Source organism: Euprymna scolopes, chromosome 5, assembly GCF_053919585.1.
Source record: "Euprymna scolopes isolate OS-2025 chromosome 5, ASM5391958v1, whole genome shotgun sequence".
Taxonomy (NCBI): domain Eukaryota; kingdom Metazoa; phylum Mollusca; class Cephalopoda; order Sepiida; family Sepiolidae; genus Euprymna; species Euprymna scolopes.
The window spans coordinates 133,768,143-133,794,750 of NC_136486.1; the positions used below are offsets into that span (position 1 = coordinate 133,768,143).

At 31.8% G+C, this 26,608-nt stretch overlaps 1 protein-coding gene across 2 annotated transcripts; it reads right to left on the reverse strand.

Annotated features, from left to right (window-relative positions):
• Window positions 1–26,608, reverse strand: LOC145276983 (phosphopantothenoylcysteine decarboxylase-like). 2 transcript variants are annotated; one of them, XM_080128548.1, is made up of 5 exons: window positions 26,437–26,608; window positions 22,709–22,804; window positions 20,112–20,237; window positions 9,373–9,541; window positions 1–1,380 (listed from the first exon to the last, which is right to left on the reverse strand). In XM_080128548.1, the coding sequence occupies exons 1-5, from the start codon at window positions 26,530–26,532 to the stop codon at window positions 1,265–1,267; spliced, it is 603 nt and encodes a 200-aa protein (XP_079984674.1). In that variant the 5' UTR covers window positions 26,533–26,608; the 3' UTR covers window positions 1–1,264. The 2 variants fall into 2 exon arrangements, with proteins under 2 accessions (XP_079984674.1, XP_079984675.1); XM_080128549.1 differs by lacking the exon at window positions 26,437–26,608 and adding an exon at window positions 24,213–24,236.

The window sequence follows — 26,608 nt, forward strand, 5'->3', positions numbered from 1 at the left end:
TTTTTATAAAAAATAAAAATTTATTAAAGAACCATTTTCTCCAATCAATTTTTTATTATTATTTTTTTTTTTTTAAATCAAAGTATTTTATAAAAATAACATTTTAATTTTCAAATTTTGATCAGGTTCATAAATATACTGCTTACAAAAAGATTTTCATAATTAAGCCGCAGCGTGTATGTGGTTTCTAATTTACAGTTTTTTGTTATTTAATACAAGCACAACACTTATTGGAAATGATTAAATGCAGATAATAGAACACAAGTTGCTATTTTCACTTATAACTGGGAAAGGGGATTGTGGGTTCATACCTTTTCCACCAATATTAGTGCATAATTGAACACAGGAAACCTGACAGGATTCAATATCAGCATAGCCAATTCTATACTGCAGTGATATCCATTAGGCGAATAATGCACTCCCTTTCCTGAATAAATTTAGTTTTATCAATTAGTTCAAAATATCTAAAGAATTCTACTAATTCGATTGATTTATAAAACATACTTTTCCAGATTTGTAATTTTATTGATATTTTAATCATTTTTTTGTCTTTAAATGCTTAGAAAAATAATTTTACAATGCACTATATTTGAATTCAATAACATTTTGTAAAGTTCGTTTAATTAACAATAGCAAAAACAAAATGGCTACACGCAGCTGATTTTATACTCAACAATCACACAAAAATAACGCAAATTCTCGCTATTTGTATGCAAATTAGATGATCCTGGACTGCATAAAAGCAAGCTGTTTGAAGAACGAAAGAAGTTTGTTTAAAGAAGGGGAATTGTGCATACTTACCACGTTGAAGCGTAACGAATTATTTACTTGAATCAACACAGAAAGCTAAGGGAGACAATTGAGGAAAACTAAAGTTTGCAACTTTCATGGTTTGCATTGCATTGTTTATACTATAGTTATGGATTTATTTATATTTAAGTTGTGATTGCACAAACGAAATTGAAATCAAAATCAAAAATACATCATTAAACATTAAAAACTGAATGCAGTTTTTTTTTTTTATCTCCGACCATTTGTGTATTTTTAAAATATAAAATTTTCAAAAAATAAATTAAAAACAATCAAATTTTTTTCTAAACTAAAAATCATGAAAACATCTTTTCACCAAAATCTTGCATTGTTGCATTTTTTTCTGGAATTTAAAAAAACTAAAGGAAATAAATATTATGAAAAGAATCCTAATAAAGATATTAAGACCAAATGTTGATCTAAATTTGATTAAAAATAAAATGGTCAACAATCATTAATGAAAAACCGACTCAGGCGAGGTAGCTACTTTAGGCGAGTTCTCTTCCGACGATTGTAAAGATGACAGTATTTTATCAACAATCGTTTCGACAGAAGCCATACCACCCATACCTGAAAAATAATAAGAGGGGAAAAAAATGTTCAATTTATTTAAAGATGGAATATAACAAAAAAATGATTAATACAGCTAAATAAATGAAAAAAAATTATCTCTAGCAGTTATTTTGTCATTTGAGAATTTTTCCAAATTATAAACAGAACTGATTTTTATGAATCTTAAAAATGATTTAATTTATGCAGATTTTATATTTATTATTATAGAGACAATTTTTGGTCTACAGATTTGAAAATTGATATACAGGGGATTTAGACCTATGGAACAAATTTGATTTGGTTTTTAGCCGGTAAAAATAGCTGCTAAGGGGTTAAAATTGAAAAATGGAACTTAGCAAGCAAAGTTGATTAAACATGTATCTTCTATACGTAGACATGAATATATATTTATATGTTTAACTACGTTAATTTTTAAAGCTTTCATATGCATATGGACAGCTCAGATGGTAACAAATAGTGGTGGAGAGCTATATGTTTTGGTTTTAATTCTAGTTGATGGCACCCAAGTTATATTTTTGGTTCTTCGTCATTATTGAAGTGAAATTCAAAAAATGAAATATTGAATTTCAAGTGAAACCAATGGTATCTACTGAATTCTAATGTCACAGTAATGAACATACCCAAAAATTATGAAAAACGATAAGGTAGAAAATTAATTATTAATGAAAACAGTTTTTAAAGACAATTATCAAAAATTAAGTTTTGCTAAATTCGCCAAAGATTTTTCAGTTTTTAGAAAAGATTTATCTCCTTTTTGTTAAGATTCAAACTTTCCAGTTTCGTTTTTTTTTTTTTTTTTTTTTGCAAGACTCAAGTTTTAATAATTATCTTTGAAAATTCTTATCATTAATAATTAATATTCTACCATATCGTTTTTCATAATTTTGGGATATGTTCATTGCTGTGATATGATAATTTAGTAGATATCATTGGTTACACTCGAATTCAGTATTTCAATTTTTCGAATTTTGCTACAATAACAAAAAGCAATTTTTTTTTTTTTTTTTTTTTTTTTACTTTTGAAATCATTACCATATATTGGGTACAATATAATAATCAATAGAAAAATGTCTCTATAATAATAAATACGAAATCTGCATACATTAAAATATCATATTGAAGCATAGTTTTATCACTGGGCAACGCTGAACAGTGTGATAATCACCCAATAAAAATGAGATTTTTTAGGGTGATTACATATGAATATTCTGAAACACTTAGTGAAAAAAAAGAAACTCATTTTAGAATCTAAAGAGTTTCAGATATTAACCCATTAACAGCGAGCGTCCAATTAATGGGACCCTCAAAAACATCTAAAAGTTTCCCTTAATTTGGCCACTAATGGGTGAACAATTTTATATGATCTATTTCTAAGCTATTCTGGCATTTTAAGGCGATTTACTCATCTTTTTTTATGGGAGATAAATCCGTTGTGTTGTTTTTTCTTTTTTCAGGCAATAATATGTGCTTTTATTGATGCTGGCAGTGGTGAACTAGAGGTCAGTGTCCTAGATATACACCTCATCCCCTGCATGTGTGCAGCGGTAGATGAGTTGAAGCCATTCGTGATGGAGCAGTTGCACAGCGCATATTTCTGAAGGTTTTCATCATTTACCTGCTTTGCAGTATATCAATGTTATGTCAGTTATTAAATTACAATGTTGTAAAACAATTCATGGAATCTGGCCGCTATTTTACTCGGATCTGTGAGCAGAATAGGAGTTAATAGTTTTCTCAGCAGAATTACTGCGAAAGTAAACTTAATAGTTTGGTGCAAGTCTATAAATGGTCCACAAGTAATCTTTGTTACTATAAAAATCTGAAAAAAATCTTTATAATGTACGTACTTGTCACTGCATGAAAATATCATATTCCAAAAATCACGTAAATCGATCAAGTAGTTTTTTGGGGTTTTTTATTTAAGAAAATCAAATATTATCAGACGTTTAATCAAAGATTTGCCACGCGCCATCTTGTTTGAAAGATAACGCCACTAACGACCCCTGGTGGAAATATGGGTCAACAAGGGCAGTACATGCAGACCATCGAATATTTTATCAATCAAGTAGGTTTTTTTTTTTGTTTTTTGAAGAAAATCAAATTTTACGATTTCTAGGGATAATAAATAAATAAATTGACTTCTTTTTTTTTTTCGATTAAACGTCTGATAATATTTGATTTTCTTAAATAAAAAAAAACTACTTGATCGATTTACGTAATTGTTGGAATATGACATTTTCATGCAGTGACAAGTACGTATATTATAACGTTTTTTTTCAGATTTTTATAGTAACAAAGATTACTTGTGGATCATTTATAGACTTGCACCAATAGTTTCAACACTCGAGGAACAAGTAAGTTTACAAAATTAAACAAATAAATAAATAAATAAATAAAAACAATACGAGTTATTCCCCCTATTAAATTAAATATTGAGTTGCCTCCCTTACAACTGAAATTTATATGAAAATATTTTGAGCTGAATAACGATTGCCGTGAAGAATTAGAATAATTGTCAGTGTTGTAAGGTTTTGCTGTTAGGATATACCCACCACCACTACCAAAATTATTCTTCAATAAAATAAATGTTATAGTTTTAAATTACCCTTGTTCCCCTGCCCCTTTAGCATTATCTCTTCCAAAGACCCCTAGATAAATGCAATAGACTATTTCCCTTGGTCGGAAGAAGTCATTTCGCGGTGATATTTTGTTTTGTTTTACCACATATCAACTACTTTTGGGTCGTTTAATGCCGAAACATTAATTGTAATGTGTAAGATGTTGGTTAGTTGTTTTTGATCTTTCGTGTAGAATCTTTTGTTATATTTTGTTGTATAGTTTAATCTCTTTCAAGAATTCAATCATTTTTTTCTGCATCGATTTTGTTAAATATTTCCCTTTGACTATTCTCTTGCTAATGTTTTATTCGGGCCCATTTAAAATCCACACAGTCCGTCAGTATATTATATACTGTGTAAGGCTCCTGATACGTTATGCAAATAGGCACCTCTTCTTCTTTTAGTAGATATGAGTGAGTGACATGAGTGTGAACTATTTGTAGTTTAGTCATTATTACCTCTTCTTTCCTGGACTAATTCCGATGTTTAGTGTTACTTTGAATAGTTATTCTCTGCGCATAAGTTTCAATATTCTTGCCATTTTCTTTTTAAATATATATTTATTTTAGATTTTTGGTTTGTATAAGGGATTTTTCCCCATTGTATGGTTTTGTTGAAGTGACACTTTTGCTGATTTATCCACTTTTTCATTCAGGTATATGCTGATGTGGCTTGGAATCCAGCAGGAGATTACATATTTATTAATTGTTATGGTGTTTATTTTATTCACGAGATTTATAATAAGAGGATTTGTCGTTTTTTTTTTCTTTCAATGATATGAGTACCGATAGAGAATCTGTAAGGATGAGAGTTTTTTTTTTATGGTTATCAGTTGTTATTGTATCTAATGCCAAGTCAATGGCAAACACGTCTGCACTAAACACAAAAGCCCCATCCAAGAGTCTTTTCTTTAATTTTTATTTTTATGTATGGCTACACATCCTATCATGTCTCCATCCTTTGATCCATCTGTGTAGATTTGTGAATATTCTTTATATTTATTTTGGATGTTACGCAGTTCTTCATGGAAGGTTGAGGCATGGGTTTTTGTTTTAGAATATTTACTCAAATTTAATATTATAGATGGTTGTTCAACCATTCAAGATGGAGTTTCCGAGTTGATAGATTCATGTATTATTGTTGTGTCTATTTGGGTTTTGTGTGAGGAGGTTCTTTATGCAGAGGCCGTAAGGTTTCATAATCTTTTCTTTTTTGTTAAAGGTGATAATATATATTGTGAATGGAAAATACATTCATATGCAGGGTTTGATGGACATGATGCAAGCTTTAAGTAATATTGGATAGATAGTTTGTTTTCTTAGGGTCAGTGGTGGTTCGTTAGCCTCCACATACAAGCTCTCCACTCGAGAGGTTCTGAAGGCTCCGAAGGCCAATCTCAATCCTTGGCGGTGTATCGAATCCAATTCAATCACATGATTTTCTGGCTTCTCCATATATGTAATATCCATAGTCGAGTTTGGATCTAATTAAAGATGGATACGGTTTTAATAATGTAGCCCAGTCAGTGGGTGCTAACATTTTGAATTAATTGTATGGTCTTATGGTATTTTGTTTTTAAGTATTTTATGCATGGTATGAATGTCAATTTCCTATCATATATAATGCCTAAGTATTTGTGTTAATCAATGACTGGAATATTATTATTGTCCAGTTTCAAGGTAAGATCATGACGGAACTTTTGTAGGTTACAGAAATGTATGCATTTTGTTTTCTCTTCTCAAAATTTGTATCCATTTTTTATGGCCTATTTATTTATCTTATTTAGACAGAGTCGGAGTTTGCATTCAGTTGGTGGTATATATTTTGATCAATAGTATATGAGTAAGTTGTCTCGTATAGACCGTAGTTGATTCCTGGATCTATATTTTTTATGAGATCATTTATTTTTATATTGAAAAGGGTGGCAGATAGGATGCTTCCTTGGGGGACACCTATTTCTTATTTTTTTTGGACTGAAAGTATGTTGTCCATCCATATTTGAAAGAGTCTATCATTTTAAAAGTTGCAGATAAATTCTGGCATTTTGCTTTTAAGTCCTAGTTCATGCAGGTCTCTTTTCATGCCATACTTCCAAGCAGCGTCATATGCTTTTTCAAGGTCAAAAATATTAGGTGTTCCTTCTTGAAAAATACCCCCCTTATACTTGTTTCAAGTCTTATTACGTGGTAATTGGGACTTTTTCCTGAAACGTGACTGATGTTCTGTAATCAGGTTTTTGTTTTCTAAGGATCAAATTAATCTTTCGTTAACCATCCTTTCAAATGTCTTGCATACACAGCTAGTGAGATCAATGGCTTGATAGTTTATTGGATCTGTATGATCTTTTTGTGGTTTAGGTATTGGGATAACTATAGCCTGCTTCCAGTCTTTGGGGATACTGTTATTTATCCATATTTCATTATATATTTGTAGTAGGTTTTAGTATTTTTTTAAGAAACTAGCAGGCCGCCGGCATTGGCTGGTCATAAATTACGCTTAAATATAATATTTTGATTAATACAGATTTCATATTTATTATTATATTATATTGGACCTGATATATACAGGGTGACCCAAAAAAACAAAAGCTAACTGGAGGCCATCTAGAACATATGCTCTAGAACGGAGAAAAAAAGGCCGAAGACCCTAGTGTTGTGATGTGATTTTTTAAACTACTTATGACCAAAGTTTCATTTCATTCGGATAAAACACTAAGAAACAGGGCCTAATTAGAGTTGCTGTAATAATGTAGTAATGATTTAAAAAGTTAAAAAAAAAAAAAAATGACTCGTGTGCCACCACTGAGAATCAAAACTAAAACGTTTAGCTTACAATTTACTTTTTCCTTTGACTGAGTAATGAAGACATGTTTGCTACAAGGCTAAAAATTAAAACATGAATCAATAACTATTACGTTATGCATGCATATTTGTCACCTGACAAATTCCATTTGTCACCTGGCAAATTCCATTTTTTTTTTTTTTAATTTTCACATTTTGCACCGATTTTCCATGGCTAAACCCAAATATAAAGTTTTGCATGGGTTCAAATATCCAAATTTCATTTCTGTAGACCAAAAACTGATAGAGTTTGGTAGGCAAAATTTTTTAAATAAATGTATATATGCATACATAAATACATCTAGAAAGAGGTTTGTGTTTACTATAATCTTTTTATGCAAATATTATGCAAGTATAAATCATGTAGAATATCTGCATGAATACAATTACATGTAATAGTTAACTAAAAGATGATCATCCCATAAGAAAAAAAACTAATAGGGAATTAATTAAAATGAATGTTTAAAAGAATATGCAGATTAGCTAGATCTTTTGCAGATGAATGCAATTCCGCGACTCATATATAACAAAGTTGTATTTTCGTTTTAAATAAATATCAGCATATCTTTTTTTTTCTACCTCCACTATGATTGTCCCATTTCGTAAATGTTTAACTGCTTTGGATGTTATTTTTGTAGAAATTACCCTTTGTATTAAAAATGGCGATAATTTTGTCAATTGGGTGTTGTCTACTGCTTCCAGAATAATGAATCTCAGGAAGTTTTCCCAATTTTCAGTATCCGAATCGGATTTGGTGTGAGGTCTCTTGGTTGATTTTGTTGCCATAAATGTTTTTTTTTTTAAATTTCATTGTCCCTGCTCTCCACCTGCTACAAAGTTCAATTTAATGGGAAATATGAGTGGGGAAATCGATTCACCCTCATAGGACAGAGATACAAGGGCAGTATACTCATATTTGAAGGAGTCCGCAAGCACTTGCTCTTCTTTCTTGTTTCACTATCCAAGAAGATAGTCACATACCCATTTCTTCAAACCGATTGACCCTAGAGCTGCTGCCTTCAAATTCAGAAGTTAGAACATTTTTTTGTGATACTTGTATATTTATGTGGATGCTAATTTTGTCCTCTAAATTAGGGCGTGACATGACTAGCCCTAGCCGATTGATCGGATCGGGCCTCTCCGAACGGTTTGGTTCTTTCATAGAAACTTGCAGCACTAAGTGTAGGAAATGTCTAAAAAAATTTTTAAACTGGATATTAAACTAATGTATGTAAATTTTCCTCACTTACTGCTGCTGTATTATACAACCCTGACTCAACCCCACCTAGTCTCGTCAGACTAGGAACAGAATCAAAAGACATTACATTCACTAAATATAAAATAAATGGACATATTATAAATGCGATGGTAGATTCTGGTAGGGTGAAAACATTTATCAGCAAAAATACTGCCAAAAAACTAAAGCTCGTTAATATACCTAAAAAACAAAAAAAAAAAAAATATATATATATATATATATACATAGCTCTGGCAGACCCTAACCAACACACCAAAATTATTGTAGACATTGCACATAAAAATGATCCATTCTGGCATAACAATAGAAGTGATTAAGGATCTCTTTATTGACATAATTATCAGGAAAGATGTCCTAAAAGTACAAAAGAGTGACGTTGAAATTCAACAAGTCCTTGGGATGAACTTGTTATTGGAGCTATTAACAAGATTAACTCTTTTCCATCTGTAAACAGTATTCCCTCTCCTCTCTTTTCTCATTTTTCCTCACATACAACTCCTATTGCTAGCAAATCATGCCATCAGACTATTGCTCTTTGTCTCCTTGACGTGCTCAAGTTCTGGTGACCTCTGATGAAAATCACAAAAATAAAAAAAATAAAGTCATTGACTACAGTGATACCATAAATAGATGTATGAAACTGGATGCCTATCCTATGCCTAACATCAATAAAATGATTGACAACATAGTATTGTATCTTTACAACACTACCAAAGTCCGTCTATCACTAAATACCAATATCACACTGATCTATGCACAGCCTTTGAAGTAAGTGGTAAACTTTATAAATTTACTTGTATCCCTTTCGGCGTTACTGATGGCATAAGTGTGTTTCAAAGATGTATCAATGACATCATAGATAAGGAAAATTTAATAGATACGTTCGTGCACATAGATGTCATGATATTTAGAAGAAATCAAAAAGAGCATGGTCACAATCTTCAAAGATTCTATGACCCTTATCCCTGAGTGGCTTCTGAGCCTTGATAAGTGATGGCCACCGTGTAAAAAAAAAAAAAAAAAATGACATAGCGAAAACAAAGTTTGCATCTCAAAAACGAGTAGTCAGAAGTCAGTACTAGAGCAAGTTTATTCAAAACTACTGACAAAATACTCTTGCTAAACCACAACAAGGAATTTCCACTGCCTCCATCCATCTTAAACTCTTTGAAACATAATATGAAGGGGCAAGTAAATCAAGATCCTCAATCTATCTGCATTATTCATCTTTCAAAATGTCACCAAATCATAAAAATCTGTCATATTTCCTTACCAATATCGTTACAAGCCAATTTCTTGGCAACACATGGGATCTCGATGAATCCGAAGCCAGTTAAAGTATCAATATGCTTTTTTGTAATGACATGTTCCCACATAAAGGTGTTCATAGCAGCAGCAAAAAGAAGAGGACGCTTCATGTCCCAGGCACGCACAACAGAAGTCTGAAAGGAAAGAAAAAAAAGCTTTTAATCAAACAAAACTTTAATACAATCTAGAATAAAGATTTAATATCAGAAATTTGGAATAAAGGCTACATTACTTTCATGTTTGTTTTTTTTTTGTTATATTTTGGCAATTTAAAAAATAAAACACAAACACACACACAAAGACCTGTCAAAAAATTAAATTTTACACTACTTTTAAATTTTATATTTTTTTATTGATGATATACAATATATATATATAAAAAATAAGAATGAAAAAAGAAATATTCAGGTGAATTTGATTTGAAAAATAATTCAAACCAGCAGAACCTGTGTGACACTATTGATCATGACAATTTAACCGTTATAAAATGAAATTGTCTGTCTTCAACTGTCAGACACTGTTATGACAGTGATTAATGATAAATGTGATCAGTGCTCTTTTAAGATGGTTACTGTCACTTCAGGATGGTTAGTGGGGATGGGGGGGGTGTCACTGGCAAGCACTGGTGGACAAATCGACTGCCTTCAATTATTGGCCACTGTAATCCAGTGGCGGGTACTATTTGTCACTGGCAGTTATCATAGAGATTAATGGTAACTAGTGGTCAATGCTTTTAAAAGGTGGCTACTGTCACTTCATGACACTGCTTTAAAGGTGGTTAATGCTCTTTTAAGGCGGTTACTTGCAGTTATTAGCATTTATTTGTATTGTCTGGTGGGCACTGGCTGCTTTAGCAACCGTTAGTCACTGGCAGTAACAGTCGGATAAAGGTGGCCACGATCAATGTTGTGTTTTGATCCAAATCTGAGTAAAACAATTAGCCCCTTATTCTTCCTTCTATGCAATCCTGATTTGCTGTGTTGGTGTAGATATGTTTTTATACTTATGCAGAAACAGACTGTGCTATTTTTTTAGATATAATGTGCAAGTTAAATTTAACTTTATACAATACTAGAAGATGTAGCTGGCATTGCCCGCTATTAAACGTAACATTAAATTCCTTTAAAAGAAATGCAGTAAAAGAAAACGGAAAGAAACTGAGACATATGCATGAGAGTATTATGCTTTTTTTCTAAAAAGGTCGCTTCTTATAAGTAAAAAAAAATAAAAAATACTCAAGCTGAGATCAAAACCCAAACCTAAAGAAAGAGTTGAGTATGATAATCATTGGACCAACTTGACACAATCTTTAGAAAGCGTTTTCAAACTTTGTTAAACTGTTGACTAACAGATAAAAATCCCAAGTACTCATTTTTCTATTTTACCCCTTTACAGCCCTTTTTTCTGAATGAAAACCAATTAAAAACTTTTCAACATGTCTGAATATACTATATACCAAATTTCAAGTCTGTAGATTAAAAATTCATTGAGTATATAGGTTGAGAAGTGTCCTCCCACACACACACATTCTCACTTTTATAGATATAAAAATTAGTTTTTATTACAATGTTAGGTGAAAGTATAGAATAGTTATAAAAACTCATCGTCCTATGGTAAGAATGGGTTTCTAAATAATAACATTATTTTATTTTCGCACCGTCTGTATTCTACATAAGTACCTATTTGTTAACTAATAAGAGCATGAATACTACTATATTTATATATATATAAAAGCACTGTGTGTGTGTGTGTGTGTGTGTGTGTGTGTGTGTGTGTGTGTGTGTGTGTGTGTGTGTGTGTGTGTGTGAAAGAGTTCATCCCTATGGACTTCAACATTTAGTTTGAGAAGAGAAGAAAAAAAATTTTTTTTTTTTTTTAACTTAACATGCAAATCAGACATAAGCAGTCGTCTTGGAGGCAAAGTACATATTGGATATACATAGCAATCCAGCAAGGATGCTTGTACCGTAATGAGAAAAAACTATTAGTATATAGCGCATCGGGATTAATTAAATGCAGTCAGTTTGGTCAAGCTCAAAGCATTGTGTATCTATTCAGTAATAGTCCTAGCGATGTAGCTAATATCACTGTGTATCTTAGTTTCAAATATAATTGAAAGTAAGATTAAATATATTAGATGGTTTGATTGGCTAGCAAGGAAGCAAGCATTTTCAATACAAGCAAGCTTATAGTAATAGTATATATTAAGTATATTACTTCAATAAAGTCCTAACTTCATCTACTGTAATAGAGAATAATTCCCGGCTTTTTTGTTTTTTTATCGCTAGTTTACTTGAATATAGCATGAGTGAGCAGTGTTTTTTTTTTTTTGTTTGTTTTTTTTTTTTATTACATTTTCACCCCAAACAAGGCACATTGCCACTCAGGTGTAGGGGGCTACTATCAGGGTCAGCAACTACGGGGGCACTATGTAGGGACTTGGGCAGCAAGATGTCGGTTCACGTTGCACTTGAACTTCTGCATGTCAGTACAGTTAGGGAAGCATGATCCTGGAATGGAATTCCAGAGTCTAGCGGTTCTGGGGAAGAAACTACTGGAGTAGAAGGATCTTTTGCATCTAGGGATCTCTACTGTGTGGGGGTGGGATTTAGCTGCCTGTCGGGTTTGTCGAGGGTGTCTGCGTCGTGGGGGCACAAGTGTCTGCAGTTCGTCAGAGCACTCACCATTAAAATACTTGTAGAACAAGCAGAGGGATGTAACGTTTCGTCGATGGGACAGAGGCTGAAGCTTAGATGCCAGTTCAGGGCCTATCAGATTGGCGACTCTTTTTTTTAACCTTGTCTAGGAGCGAGAGACTAGTAGTAGACGCACCAGCCCAGATGTGACAACAATACTCCATACATGGGCGAATGGTGGCCTTATAGAGATACAGGATACTTTCAGGTGTCAGTAGTTTTCTAGCACGGTAGAGAGAGCCTACCTTTTTTGCAGCGGCCCTGGCAATGTTTTCAATATAATTGTTCCAGCTCATGTTTTCTGTGAACGTTAGGCCAAGCAGTTTGAAAGATGTACTCTCAGACAGGGAGTCACTGGCCATTGCTATTGGTGGCAGAGAAGGTTTCTTGTAGTTATTGAAGGAAACCAGTTTGGTTTTGGCAGCATTGAATGTGACCATCCATTTAGGTCCCCATTCCACTACAGATTGCAGGTCATCCTTTAGTGTTTTTGCCATTTCTTTAGATATGTGTTCATTTGTTTTCCTGTCATGCCTTTTATAGAGTGTAGTGTCATCAGCATATATACTCATCTCAGAGGCAGTTTTGTCGGGGAGGTCATTAATAAATATCAGGAACAATAGAGGTCCAAGAATAGACCCCTGAGGCACTCCCGCATTTATATCACACTGTTTAGATGTTCGATCGTCGAGGACAACCTGGATTTTTCTCTTGTCTAAGAAGGATTCAATTATGCTAAGTATTCTACCAGTGATATCGTATGCTTTAATTTTCCTGAGGAGACCCTTGTGCCATACCCTGTCAAAAGCCTTAGATATATCTAGAGCTACCGCTCTGCCCTCCCCCGCTTTGTCCAGTGAATGGTATATACGTTCAGAGATTACAGTGAGAATGTCAGCTGTGGAACGGGCTTGTCTAAATCCATATTGTTTGTCAGTCAGAAGTTTAGCATCTGTAAGATGCCGGACTAGAGCATGGTTAATTATGGTCTCAAATATTTTGGCGAAAAGTGGGAGGAGGCTAATGGGGCGATAATTTGATGGGTCAGTTTTGCCTGTTCGAATAGTAGTCGGGGAGGGGGGGTGACGAATCTCATCTTAAAAGTTTTGCAAGACAGGAAAAGTAGAGACAGATAAATAAATATAAATAAATATACATAAATAAAACAAGAAAAACAAATTTAAACAAGGCAACATGAAATACGTTTGTTAGGAGTTAAGATGAATTTTAAAATTAATTTCCAGGTTAAATTCAACACACTGTTGTCAAAGCTTTCTACTTCCAAATCAAAATCAAGTTTGTAATTTATCATAGACTGTAACTTTCTAACCTCTTCCTTTTCAATTTAAACTATGATGACCGCAAGCATATGAATATTACAGTATTTAAAATAAAAAAATTTTCTTTACTATAACCACATTGAATGTGATAAGGTTTGTACCAATAATAATTGGAAATAAGCCATTTTTTTTGGTGCTTGTCCAATATTAATATCAAATATTGTCATATTAAAAAAGAAAAAGAAAAATCTATATGATGCACGCACCTGTGACAGAAAGAAAATATTTTATTCTAAAATTATGTAAATTTATCAAGTAGTTCTATTTTTATAAAGAAAACCATTCTTTAGCAATTTGAGTTTTTCCAACATCCTTATATTAAAAAATGGCTTTCTAAAATTTTGCAAGTTTAAGTTATTTGGAGTTGTTTCCCTTGTTTTCAAAATGGTGTTGCAGTTCGTTAGGCCACAAAAATTTGATTTTCTTTACTAAAACAAAACCACTTGATCAATCTATGCGATTTTTCTCTCTGTCACAGGTATGTAACTCAAAGATTCCTCCTTAACTTTGCTTCTTAATATAAAGGAAATTCTATACAAACACCATTTTTTTTTCTCAGAATAAAAATCGCTGCCCCTCCCCCTCTCAATTTGAACATTGATAACCCCAAGCAGATTAATACTACAACTTTTTTTTCTTCTTTTTGTATACTCAGCTTGAGTCCACACTGAATCTGATGATTTAATATTTGTAAGTGTATCCTGCATAGTTTTTGACTTCTTGCCAGGCAGCCACAGACAATGAAATTTTGCTTTTGAATTTCTTCCTTTTTTTTCTATTTAACAAAGACATTTAAAAAAAAAAATTTTTTTATATTTGTATTACATTTTCATCCCAAACAACGCACATTGCCACTTTGATGTAGGCGGCTACTATCAGGGACCTAAGTTGCAAGGATACTATGTAGGGAGTTGAGCAGCAAGATGTCTGTTCACATTACACTTGAACTTGTCAATACAATTGGCTCTTTTCGGAAACAGATTTTTTTTAATTATTAAATGACAAAATTCACCTTTTGAACATTTTTACCTTCAACCATCAATTGTCTGCGAATACTGGTTCAATGTACATAGTAAATTACACATTTCACACATCCAAAAATTGGCTATTAACTAACGCTTGGCAATTATTGAATCATTTTGAAATTGTAAGACAGTTTCATGACAAGTTGCAATATTGTTATTTCTTTTACTCCGCATGAAATCATTGTCATAAACATCATTTAAAAGACTTGTTGGACACATTCTAAGAATTCAGTGGCCATTTTATTTCTAAGTTGCTGTGTCTACACGTTACCCTTAAAACAAAAGGTGATAACTCAGTAATTCCAAATTGTGAGATTTATGTTTTAATGCCTACTAATTCTCATTAATTGCTTAAAAATTATTTTCCTTATAAAAACAAAACCACTTTATCAATTTGTGAGGTTTGGAATACATTTTTGTTCTGCCATGAATACAGACATATGCTTTTCAAACTGATATGCATTAATCAATAACGCACCAATATTTGTCCTTGTTGCAGTTTCCAATTTGTCCAACAAGTGGTGTCAACTTTCTGTTTCGCATTCTCTGTTCAATTCTGTTTTCTTTCTCTTTTGTCCGAATCGTTGATGTAGACATATGTACATTCCATCCGCCTCGATTAAGCGTAACCTTCGTTTTAAGGTAAGACGATACAGGTATACATTAACAACCTTATGTGAACACTTGATACACAGCAAACATTACAAGTTAAAAAGCATGCTTATGCATGTATACCCACATGCACACACTCGTTATTTTTACCTTGTTTGTTTAATAAAATATATTCTTTGTATGTATTGTAACTTGGTATTTGTCTCAATTTTGAAGTCGGAGTTTTTGCACACGCATTAAAAAAAAATCTACAAATTGGTAACTCTGTACACTACACGTACGTACATCATACAGATTTATATTTTTATTAAGACAGGAAAATTCTGGATAAGAGTAAAAAAAAAAAATAAAATAAAAAAACATTTAACATATGAAAATAAAACATATAAAACACAATAAACAGGAGTAAAATCTATTATAAAAATAGATATAGTAAAATACTATGTAGAAATACGGTACTAGGTTTTAATTTAACTTTTCCTTCCATAAACTGCCTGGGGTTTATGAATCCATAAACTCCCTGGTGTTTAGAACCCTTTGTCTATGAGGAATAGAATTATTACTTATGTATTTGACCTTTGAAAACTCTACCAAACTCCTCCACCAATTTTGGGTCTAAATACTTAAAATTTTAAATGTAGGTTACTTGGACATGGATCAAACATTTTAATTTGATTTGAGCCCAAAACAATAAATGTTAAGGGGTCAAAATTGGGATCAAAGTTTTAAAACATTTGACCTCTGCGGTCTCTACCAAATTATTCAGTCAATTTTTAGTCTAAACATTTGAAATTTTACATGAAGTGTATACAGACAGAGCAAACTTTTTAATTGATTTGTGGCCAAAAATTTGGCTGCTAAGGGGTCAAAGTTCAAAAGATTTTACCTTTGCGGTCTCTCGCAAACTATTCAGTCAATTTTGGGTCTAAACATTTGAAATTTTACATAAAGGGTATTCAGACATGCAGCAAGCTTTTTTAATCAGTTTTTGGGCGAAAATTTGGCTGCCAAGAGGTCAAAGTGGAAAGAGTTGACGTTTGCAGACTCTACCAAACTCCTCCACCAATTTTAGGTCTAAACACGAGTCAAACTTTTTAATATATATATATATATATACACACACGCACATACGTATGCACATAAAATTATGAACAGTACATAGGGCCCGAGCAAAGCTGGGCTGAACTGCTAGTATATATAAAAAATAGGATTAATACCTGGAAGTACAATAAAAATATTTTGAGTTTAAATCACCGGAGGATGGTGAGCATATGAAACCATGGTAACAGCATTAAAAACTTCTTTTGATGTAATTCAGAGATGTCAATGCAAAAATCTGAAACCAAGATACATTTTCCATTTTTTTGCCTACAATTAAAGTTGAAATCATTAATATACTTGATTCAAGAAGTAAAGGAAAGACATAGCTGTTAGTTGCTTTCTTGGTTCATAGCTTCAAAATTAAGAGAAAAACTTCACGTGTGCAAGGAGGAGACAAGAAGTTATTTTTTGATGAAACAACTCTACCTCCCCTACCGGCATTATGAATCATTCGAAGTATGACAAAAAGGGGAAAGAGAAGACTAAACAGATAAAGGAAGAGGATATACAAGAAAAAAAAAAAAAAAAACGCAGTAAAAGAGAAAGAAAGGTAAAAGCAAGAGAAAGGGAGATAATATTGAGTCAAGGCAGTAATCAGATTTAAAACAAAACAAAATAAAAAAATTCCACTAAAAAGTTAATTTTTTCTATATTGCCATCCAACCGGATTACTGTCATTTAAATCAGTAATAAAACATTGAAATACTTCACATATAGTACAGACGAATTATTCAAAGTTTGGTGCTACTAATTTGTAATTTTATTGTCCTATTTTGGGCCTAAAACAGACACACGAAATAGTTTTGTTGATATTAAAATTACTAAAGCAATTTAATAAAAATATTAACATTAAAAACATTTAAATTAAAATAAAATTGCTTGCTAGAATTCTTACTGAAAAGAATAAGGGATAAAAGAGTAGCTGTTAGGTTAGTTTCCCTTCTATTCCCCTCTCTTGTTAAAAATGTCATATTTTAAATTATTTTTAAAATTTAATGTTTTCATCCCATAGACAAAATGTTTCGTATCTCTTCAAATGTTCCATTCTAGTCTGTAGGGGAAACCAACTTTATTTTCAATAACTAAATAAGAAAAAAACAGGAATCCTCCAATAATTACTTAAATGAAATCATTTTTTCTTTCTTTGGATTTCATTACAATTTCATTTAAAAGATAAATTTGCATTAAAATTACCAAGTTGCTAATTTCTATTTATACAAATAGAAGGTGACCGTTTATTATGTTTGCAAAAAAAAAAAAAAATTATGAATGAAAGTTTATCATTTAGAAACCGATAACAATTTCACATATGGTTGTCCCCCATCTTTAAATACCTCATTGTGTAGTAGCAGTCAAGAGTCAGTTGCAAATATGATACAAGATTTCATGGTTCGACTCTTGTTTTTCTGAAAACGAAGACATTTTGTGAACCCAGGTATCAATTGATATCTAAGATGTAAACAATACCTAAACAGTCACAAATTTAAATCTAACAATCCTATTTTAAATAGAATAGATAAAAATACTTTCGTAAAAAAAAAAAAAAAAGGCAAAACAAAAAATAAATGTACAAGAACTAACATGCAGTTAATCTATATATCTACAAAAGTGAAATTGTCTGTGTGTGTGTACATTGCCCTACCAAACTACTCTCAATTTTCAGTCTACAGACTCGAGATTTGACATAAGGGCTATTGAGATTTGGGAAAAACTAATTGATTTTCGGCCAGAATTTGGCTGTCAAGGGGCAAAAGTTCAACCATTTGACCTTTGAAAACTCTACAAAACTCTTCTGCCAATTTTGGGTCTACACACTTGAAATTTTAGATGTAGGTTACTTGGACATGGATCAAACTTTTTCATTTTATTTGAGCCCAAAACAATGAATGTTAAGGGGTCAAAATTGGAGTCAAAGTTTAAAAAAATTTGACCTCTGTGGTCTCTACCAAATTATTCAGTCAATTTTTGGTCTAAACATTTGAAATTTTATATAAAGTGTATTCACACATAGGACAAGCTTTTTAATCGTTTTTTTGGTTGAAAATTTGGCTCAAAGTTCAAAAGATTTGACCATTGGGGTCTCTAGCAAACTATTCAACCAATTTTGGGTTTAAACAATTGAAATTTTACATAAAGAGCATTCAGACATGCAGCAAGATGTGTACTAACCCTAAGTCCTGGTGGCAATACTTAGCTTTGTCTAGTGCTAAACCCCTCGAAATATAACCAGATACTCACTGGTTACTGGAATTTACCACCCTAATGCCCTGAGTGCCCAAAATGCACAAAGACCTTAAGTCCATGTGGCAATACCTTTAACGCAAGCTGGTCTGTGACCCTACCAGACAGGTCTCTTGGCTAGTTGTTTTATGTCGAAAATTGTGGTTAAATTCTTCCTTCGTAGATGCTTCAGAGTTGTGTGATATGCCAATTCTCTCCACTGTAACCTCATCAGGATAGGTCTGAAAACAACTGAGTCATTTTCAAATCAACAGGCAACCAATAATTAATGAAACATCGGAGATCACTTTCTTATCAAAATAAAATAATTATTTGCATAAAATAATTCCATATATAGTTTGTACAAAAAAAATAAAAGAAGATTAGATAATTCGGGCTTCTCTGGACTTAAGCAAAACAAATTATTTTCTGGGTGCAGGATATTTAACTGAATCAAATAGCAAGTTCAAAGCTAGTTATCAAGATTCTCTTTATTTTTTTTTTAAATAGCTTACAAAACAGAGACCTGTGTCTTTCAGCTGACTAGAGAGAAAATCCTCTTATTTGGTTGGGGGAATGTGTATTTTATGAAATTGGCTATTTCTCCTTCCATCTCTTTGAGATCATTTTCTCCTCTCTTCCCTTTTCCTTCCTCTCGCCTCTGAAATCTCTTTCCTAATCAACTCTCTATCTGCCTCTCCATTCCTATCTCCGAGACCTGTTATCATTTTTTTCTTTTTTTTTTTCTTCCAAAAAATTGATTATTAGCTAATTTTTTTATTTTTACTACTCTTTTCTAGCATCATTTAAATTATTCCTTGTTATTATGTCAACTTTCTTGGACGTTTTTTTTATTAATATGTAGTTGCAACTTCCTTATCAACTCTAACTTTAGGCAAGTAAACTTATCATTTTTCCATTTTTCTTTTCCCTAAATCAATTTCGTTTTTTGCTTATTTCTGTTGTTGATTGCTTCATTATCAACAAAAAGCTTTTATTTATTTTTGCAAATACTAAAACAGATGACCGGCAGTTGACAAACCAGTTAGATTTGCTTAACAATTGTCATTTCTATTCATAATTCAAGATATTCCTTCTTCTAATATCTGCAAAAAGAAAAATATTTCATCATTTTTTGAGTTATCTGTTATTTTTGACAAATTGTCAACCCATAATCTGACCATACATGACTCACCAAGTTTGCATAGCAAGGCAATCCAGCATTGCTTGGTACTAGAAATAGTGTTACATCTAGGAGGATTTTGCAGCTAATTCTACCCTTTGCGACCAAGGCCGCCAACCCCCAATATTCCCTCCTGTATCAGAAAACACGCTATGTGATATACATATATCTGTATGCGATGTTCCCAAGCTAATCAAAAACCTTGATTCCAACCGGCCCTGATGGTATTCCAATTATAGTACTCAAAAAAATTCAACCAGAACTAGCGCCCATACTTACAAAACTGTTTAAACATTGTCTTAAGGAGAATTGCTTCCCATCACCCTGGAAAATCTCATCAGTATGCCCTGTATTTAAGAATTCAGGTGATCGCTCATCCCCCAATTAGTCTCCTGTGCATCAAGAGTAAGTTGCTGAAATCTGTGTTAAATACAGAAGTAATCAACCATCTCAGCAAAAATAATCTTCTTAGTGACACACAATATGTTTTAAATAGATTAAGTATAAAAATATAAAATGTTGCTCACCAATAAATTATCGCAAAGTCCATTGGCTATTTTGGCTAGAGTGTTGGCATCCAAGGGTGAAATGACCATCAGATCAGCCCATCTCCGAAGTTCAATATGAAGAACTGGATCATTCATCTTCTGCCACTAAAAAGATTTTTAAAATTGAATCAGTTTTTTTTTTCAAAGCAAATGAACCTTAACTAAAAAGATTTTTAAAAAATAAACCACTCTTTTTTCATTACAAATGAACCTTAACTACAATCTTATAGCAATAAAAAGTAAAATTAAAGATTAAAAAAATATCTAGTATGATATTTTTAAGACTAAATAAATTATTTTATTTATTTTATCTTTTTTAGTTACAGGAAATCCTTATTTTGACTCAGAACTTATAAAAATAATTAATCTAATAAATATGTCTTAAAATTTTACATAAAAATAGTAAAAATTTGACATTCTTTGAATAATAATTTAAAATTATCTATGGGGCTGGAAACACAGAAAATCCATGAGAAAAATAAGATTCTACAGGATTCAAACCTTTTTCTTTTTTTAATTTATTTTTTTTTAATTACATTTTCACCCCAAACAAGGCGCATTGCCACTTTGATGTAAGGGGCTCCTATCAGAGACATAAGCTACAGGGGTACTATGTGGGGAGTTGGGCAGCAAGATGTCGGTACCTGCACTTAAAAAGAAGATCACTTTAATGTCTCCCCTGATTATCATGAATGTTCATGGATATGAATTGTGAACATGTATTTTTTTTTTTTTACAATCCTGAGTCTTTGCATTTTATGATTGAAATTAAATTTACGCTTTGTTTTTCAGTAAATTTCCTACAAGTCTCGAAAACTTTTAGTTCTTTGTGCAGTGTAATAAATATAAGAAAAATCAGTTCAATTTATTTCTAAATATAACATCACTAAATTTTTTGTTCTTAGCAATTGTAATGGGTTTTAGTAACTATTTTTAAAATATAAAAATACTTTTTCACTAGATTGTTTATGTTTTTTCAAAATTTCCAATTGAAAAAAATCACCTTTTTCTAATGAATTTAAATATTTTCATTTGAAAATAAAATTTCAATTTATAAAACTAACATGGTTGCAAATATTAATGAAACAGTTTTTGTCATAATTATAAACTAGCGGGACCTGTGGAAATGCTACAGGGAACTCATTCATATGTAATATATTGATGTTGGTATTCTGTAGATGTTCAGTGTAAAAAGCTATAATAATATCAGACCATCTAGAGACGCTCTGATATTATTGTAGCTTTTTTTGTTAAAACTACAAAAGTATTTATCTAAGCTAGCATGAACGCCTGGCAAAGCCTAGTCGTAAAATACGGTTAAATATGATATTTTAATTCTTGCAGATTTTGTATATATTATTATAGAGTTAATGTTCTATCGATTTTTATATATTATAAAGTTGCAATTTCGAAGATAAAAAAATATGACTTGGGTGCATTAGCTTGAATCGAAACCGAAAAAAAAATTCATGAAAAAATATGTGTGTGTATATATATATATATATATATATAACTTCATTTCCTACAGCTGAAACCGAAACCAAAACTTATGAAGAATTCTTGATAAAATTATTTATATAAAAAAAATAGATGACTTAAGTGCCATCAGCTATAATCAAAACTGAAACCAAAACTTATGAAGAATTCTTGGTAAAATTATTTATGACAAGAAATGGAAGTACATAAGAATTAAATTACACTGATGTAAGCGTGACACAGAAAATAACACACACACTATCGTATTAATATATAGATAAAACAAACTTTGAATTTATTTTTCTTTAAGTCTTTATATATCATTATTTATTAGATACCTAGATATGTACTTTGATTTAGATCAATTATTAAACTCTTTTTTGGGTTTAACTAGAAGATTAATCATCAATTTTCAAACCATGGTAGCTCAATATCTAGTGAGATATGGCCGAGTGTATGTATGTGCATATATATATGTATATATTTTGACGATTTAAATAGTTTGTCAATAATGTTCCAAATAAAGATTATGCACAAATGTATTAAAGCTGTTTACAGCTGTTTTAAGGCAATGTTTATTTTAAGTCATATAGTGCAAAATAATTTTGTATGCATGTGCATGTGTGATGCCTATACCAAGAATACTATATAACTTTCTTAAAGAAAATTCTCAAATTAAACTTCAATTCCTCTGCAACTATCATTGCATTTTCTTTCTTAAATGTTGAAAACTATAGTTTTGCGTTATTTATGTTATAAACTTTTCTTTTGCAATGTTTTCATTGTTTGATAACATTTATTTTTGAAAAAGTAGTCGCATTTTTCTTTTCATACAATTCCTCAAAGTTGTATGGGTTTCAGCGTCTGAAATTCTCATGAAAAAAAATTAACAAATCTCTTAGTAAAATGGAGTTATCCTCCCCTCAAACGACAAGTTACACAGAAGCACCTAAATAACAATGTATATTTCTGACATTATCTTGATGTACAATGCTAAAAGCAGTGTTGTACATTAAAAACCTATATTTCATTGTTTAATAAATAAAAATGCACTAATGTAAATATAGTAGATGAAATTAAAAAGTTTTTTAGCTCCAAACCTTCCATTCATCTTCATCACGTAAAACTTCAACTGAAAGGGATTCTGCATCGAAAAAGTGCAGTGAATTTTTTGTAACAATCAACCGGATTTCAAGCTAAAAAAGAAAAGGAAAATACACTTAAAACAAAAATCATACAATAAAATCATTATAAATAAATTTAAACAACATTTTATTTAAGACATAAATATAAGACTCAGAAAATAAATTATTATATAAAGGACAGTTGTCTGTGAATATGTTTGTATGTCCAAAATTACTAAGCAAAGACGCATAAAACTTATATTTTCTTGATTGGCATTATCCCGGAGGTATAATATCTAGAAACAAAATTACTTATTCTTTGGAGGCCAAATGAATCAGATTTCATTTGGCGACAATTTTTTAGTTATTCCCAATGTTACTTCTATATGTATATATAAAGTAGTAGTGTGTGTGTGTGTGTGCAACTCTGCTACAGCTCACAACATGGGATCAATTATGACTAAACCTGACATGATGATAGCGCAACCTAGGGATGGTGCACATTATTTTCAAGGTTAAGGTCCTAGCGTATGTATATATACTCTCCTACAGCCCACACCAATAGATTATCATGACCAAACCTGACATGATTAAGGTCCCCCATCTAGGGATGGTGGGCACCATTTTCCAATATCAAAGTCAAAGGTTAAGGTAGGGACTTTGCTAGTATTATATAAAGGAGTGAGAAAGAAGAATGTGAGAAAACAGGAAGAGTGAAAGAGAGAGAGAAGTGGATTGAGGGAGGTAGAGAGATAGTGTTTTGATAGAAACATGTTACACACACTTTTGTCTTATATATTGTTCTTATGGACTCAGGCAGTGCCGGATAGCCCTGCTAGTCTATTATAATTAAACATTATTTTTTGGTTGTCACTTATAAGTTCCTAACCCAATGGCACATACTTGAGGATATGACATAAAACATTAACAGTGAAAACAATAAACACTTAAAGTCTCCAAAATCATTAAACAGAACTCAACCAAATTATAAGAATACTGTATGTAAACATGAATTTTAAAAAATCTCCAAAAGTACTGATCAGAATTGTGATGCAATGTTTTCAAAATCTCTGTCTCTTTTTCCTTAAATCAGTTTCATCACCAAAGCGACAAAAGTTGTCTATTGTTCTATTACCACATTCCTATCAGTAAGTCTGCCTTTTCATAGATCCACATGTTAGGAAAGTTTGACATCGTAATCTAATAAGATCTAATACAAAAAAAAAGTTCGACCTGAAATTGAAGAACTTAAAGATGAAACCAGAGTACCTAAGCAGGTGAAGGACAGCAGTTACCATTCTCAGCATCTCCTACTTTATCAACTCCAAGGTGTATATATGAAATGATCTTTAAGGCTTATGGGGTGTGTGGTTGAAATATATTAATTTACATATGAATATATATGAATATATAGCTATGTAACAAAGAATGAATTTGGGAGAAGAGAGGGCTGAGTGTTCTAGTAGCAAAGGAAACAAACCGAATTTAAGAAGTCGTGCAAATGCTGTCAATCCTTTTCTACAGGGAGGAGTCGCTTTTTTCGCTGATATTTTCGAAAGTCATCCTCTCTTTTCGATTGTCTAGCCTTAATTTAAACCTCCGTCACTTCCGGTTCTATTGTTGATTTCAGTCCAGCTTCTTTGATACCTCTATGTGGTATCATAAGCCTTTTCAAGATCAAAGAAAATAGCATCATATGTTTTTTTTTTTTTTTTTATAAATGCATTTCTGATAAAAGTTTCCAATTGTATTAAGTGATTTGTGGTGCTCCAATGTTTTCGGAAGCCGCATTGAAAGTTGGTTATTATTTTATTAGTTTCAAGAAATCAAATTAGTCTAGTATTTACCATTCTCTCCATTGTCTTGCACATACAGATTGTTAGTGCCATGGGACGATAATTGGAGGGGTCAGGTGCATCTTTTCCGGATTTTGGTATGGGAATGACTGTGGCTGGAAGATTGCCATTGATCCCGATGTCATTACGAATGGAAAGTAAATACTTTAATGGTTCATCCGATAGTTGTTTTAGGAATTCATATGTTATCTTATCAGGTCCCTCAGCCGTGTTATTGACTTTTTTAATGAATCCTTTAGTTCATGAATAGTAAAAGGTTTGTTGTATTCTTCATCATTATTACTTTTAAAGTTCAGTTTGTTTTGTTCTGATTCCTGTTTAATAGTCTGAATGGTTTTACTGTAATTTTTTAATTATTTGCAATAGTATCTGCAAGCATGTTGGCCATGTCCTTTTTTTTTAGTTATTTTGTTATTGTTTATACATTTTTGTTATTGTTTATACATTTTTGTTATTGTTTATACAAAAGGTGATTGAGAGGGAAACTGGTGTTTTTTTCCTGATATTTTCCGTATCATATTCCATATGGTTTTGTCTTTTGGTGTTATTGATTTTGGACACAAAATTCTTCCATGATTCCCATTTGGTTTCTTTTATTGTTCGGCATGCTTTAGGTCTGCATATTTTAAAGTTATTTAAATTCTGAGTAGTTGGTTAGTTGTTGAATTTTTCTCATGCAGCAGGACATGGATTATACTTAATAACTTGATTTGAGCCCAAAACAATAAATGTTAAGGGGTCATGATAGGAGTCAAAGTTTGAAAAAATTTGATCTCTGTGGTCTCTACCAAATTGCTCAGACAATTTCTGGTCTAAACATTTGAAATTTTACATAAAGGGTATTCAGAGATAGGGTAAGCTTTTTAATCGGTTTGGGTCGAAAATTTGAGCTACCAATATATAAATGTATGTATATATGTTTGCATGTATGCCTAAAACTTTCAACAGAGGCGACGAATTTTCACAAGATCAGTATCATTTTTAAGCTCGAACCTTCAGACGACAAATACCAAAAAATTGGCTAAAAACAGTAATTTCTTCCCCCCTCAACTGGGCACTTTTCTACAAAGAAGGGTCGCTTTTTTCACTCATATTTTCGAAAGACACCCATCCCCTCTTTTCGATTGTCTAGCCTTAATTTAAACCTACGTCAGTTGGTGGTCGTCGTAACAGCAAAGGCGTCAGTTTTTTCCCCGATTTTTTTCCTCCTTCGCGGTACGGGTTCGAGCCTGCCCTCCTACTACCACTTTTTTTTTTTTTTTTTTTTTTTGCTCAACACACACCTCCAAACACCCAGGCAACGCCGGGCTGAAATGCTTGTAAATATATATAAATCGAAAACAAATACGTACATCGTAAATTAACGCAATCTAAGCTTACCGATAGTTATCGCCCTTTGTCCATGCGGACATACTTTTACCGTAATTTCTGACTTAAATTTCTTTTTATTAAATCTTCACAAAAAAAAAAAAAAAAAATGAAAATTTTAGAAGCCAATAACTTTATAGAGATTAAAAACATTACACAATTTATCATAGTTTTATAGCAATCTGAGTTCAATTAAAAATTTAATGACAATATTTTACCGTAATAATTATATTTAACTTAAAAACAATCATAATGTATATTTTGATTATAATAAAATATAATTAAAAAAAACGAGCTAAAATTAAAAAATACTTTGGAACCAACCGCGGATATCTCTAAGATTATCAGAACATCTAAGTTAGAAATAAAAACAAGTCGTTGTTTTCGTATATTTTTTCTACTCGTTACAAAAACAAGGAATGGTGTTGACATTTCGGAGAATTTTAACTCCAAAATAAAAATGTAGAAGTTAAAACTTACCGAAGGGTCGGCTTCTTGCAACTGCTGAATAATAATGGGAATTTTAATTGAAGCCACACTGCCTGTTGCTGCGAGAAGCACGTGTTTTCCAGCCATCGCGTAACGCGAGTTTATTCAACTCAAATAATTATTGGCCGCTAACAACAATGACAAATCTTGGGGAAAAGAGCAT

Excerpts from the sequence above, each read along its gene's own strand:
- LOC145276983 (XM_080128548.1), bottom strand. The coding sequence starts at position 26,532 with ATGGCTGGAAAACACGTGCTTCTCGCAGCAACAGGCAGTGTGGCTTCA. Across the intron at positions 9,542-20,111 it reads GACTTTGCGATAATTTATTG|ACTTCTGTTGTGCGTGCCTG; the intron begins GTGAGCAACATT and ends CTTTCCTTTCAG. Across the intron at positions 1,381-9,372 it reads ATTGGCTTGTAACGATATTG|GTATGGGTGGTATGGCTTCT; the intron begins GTAAGGAAATAT and ends ATTATTTTTCAG.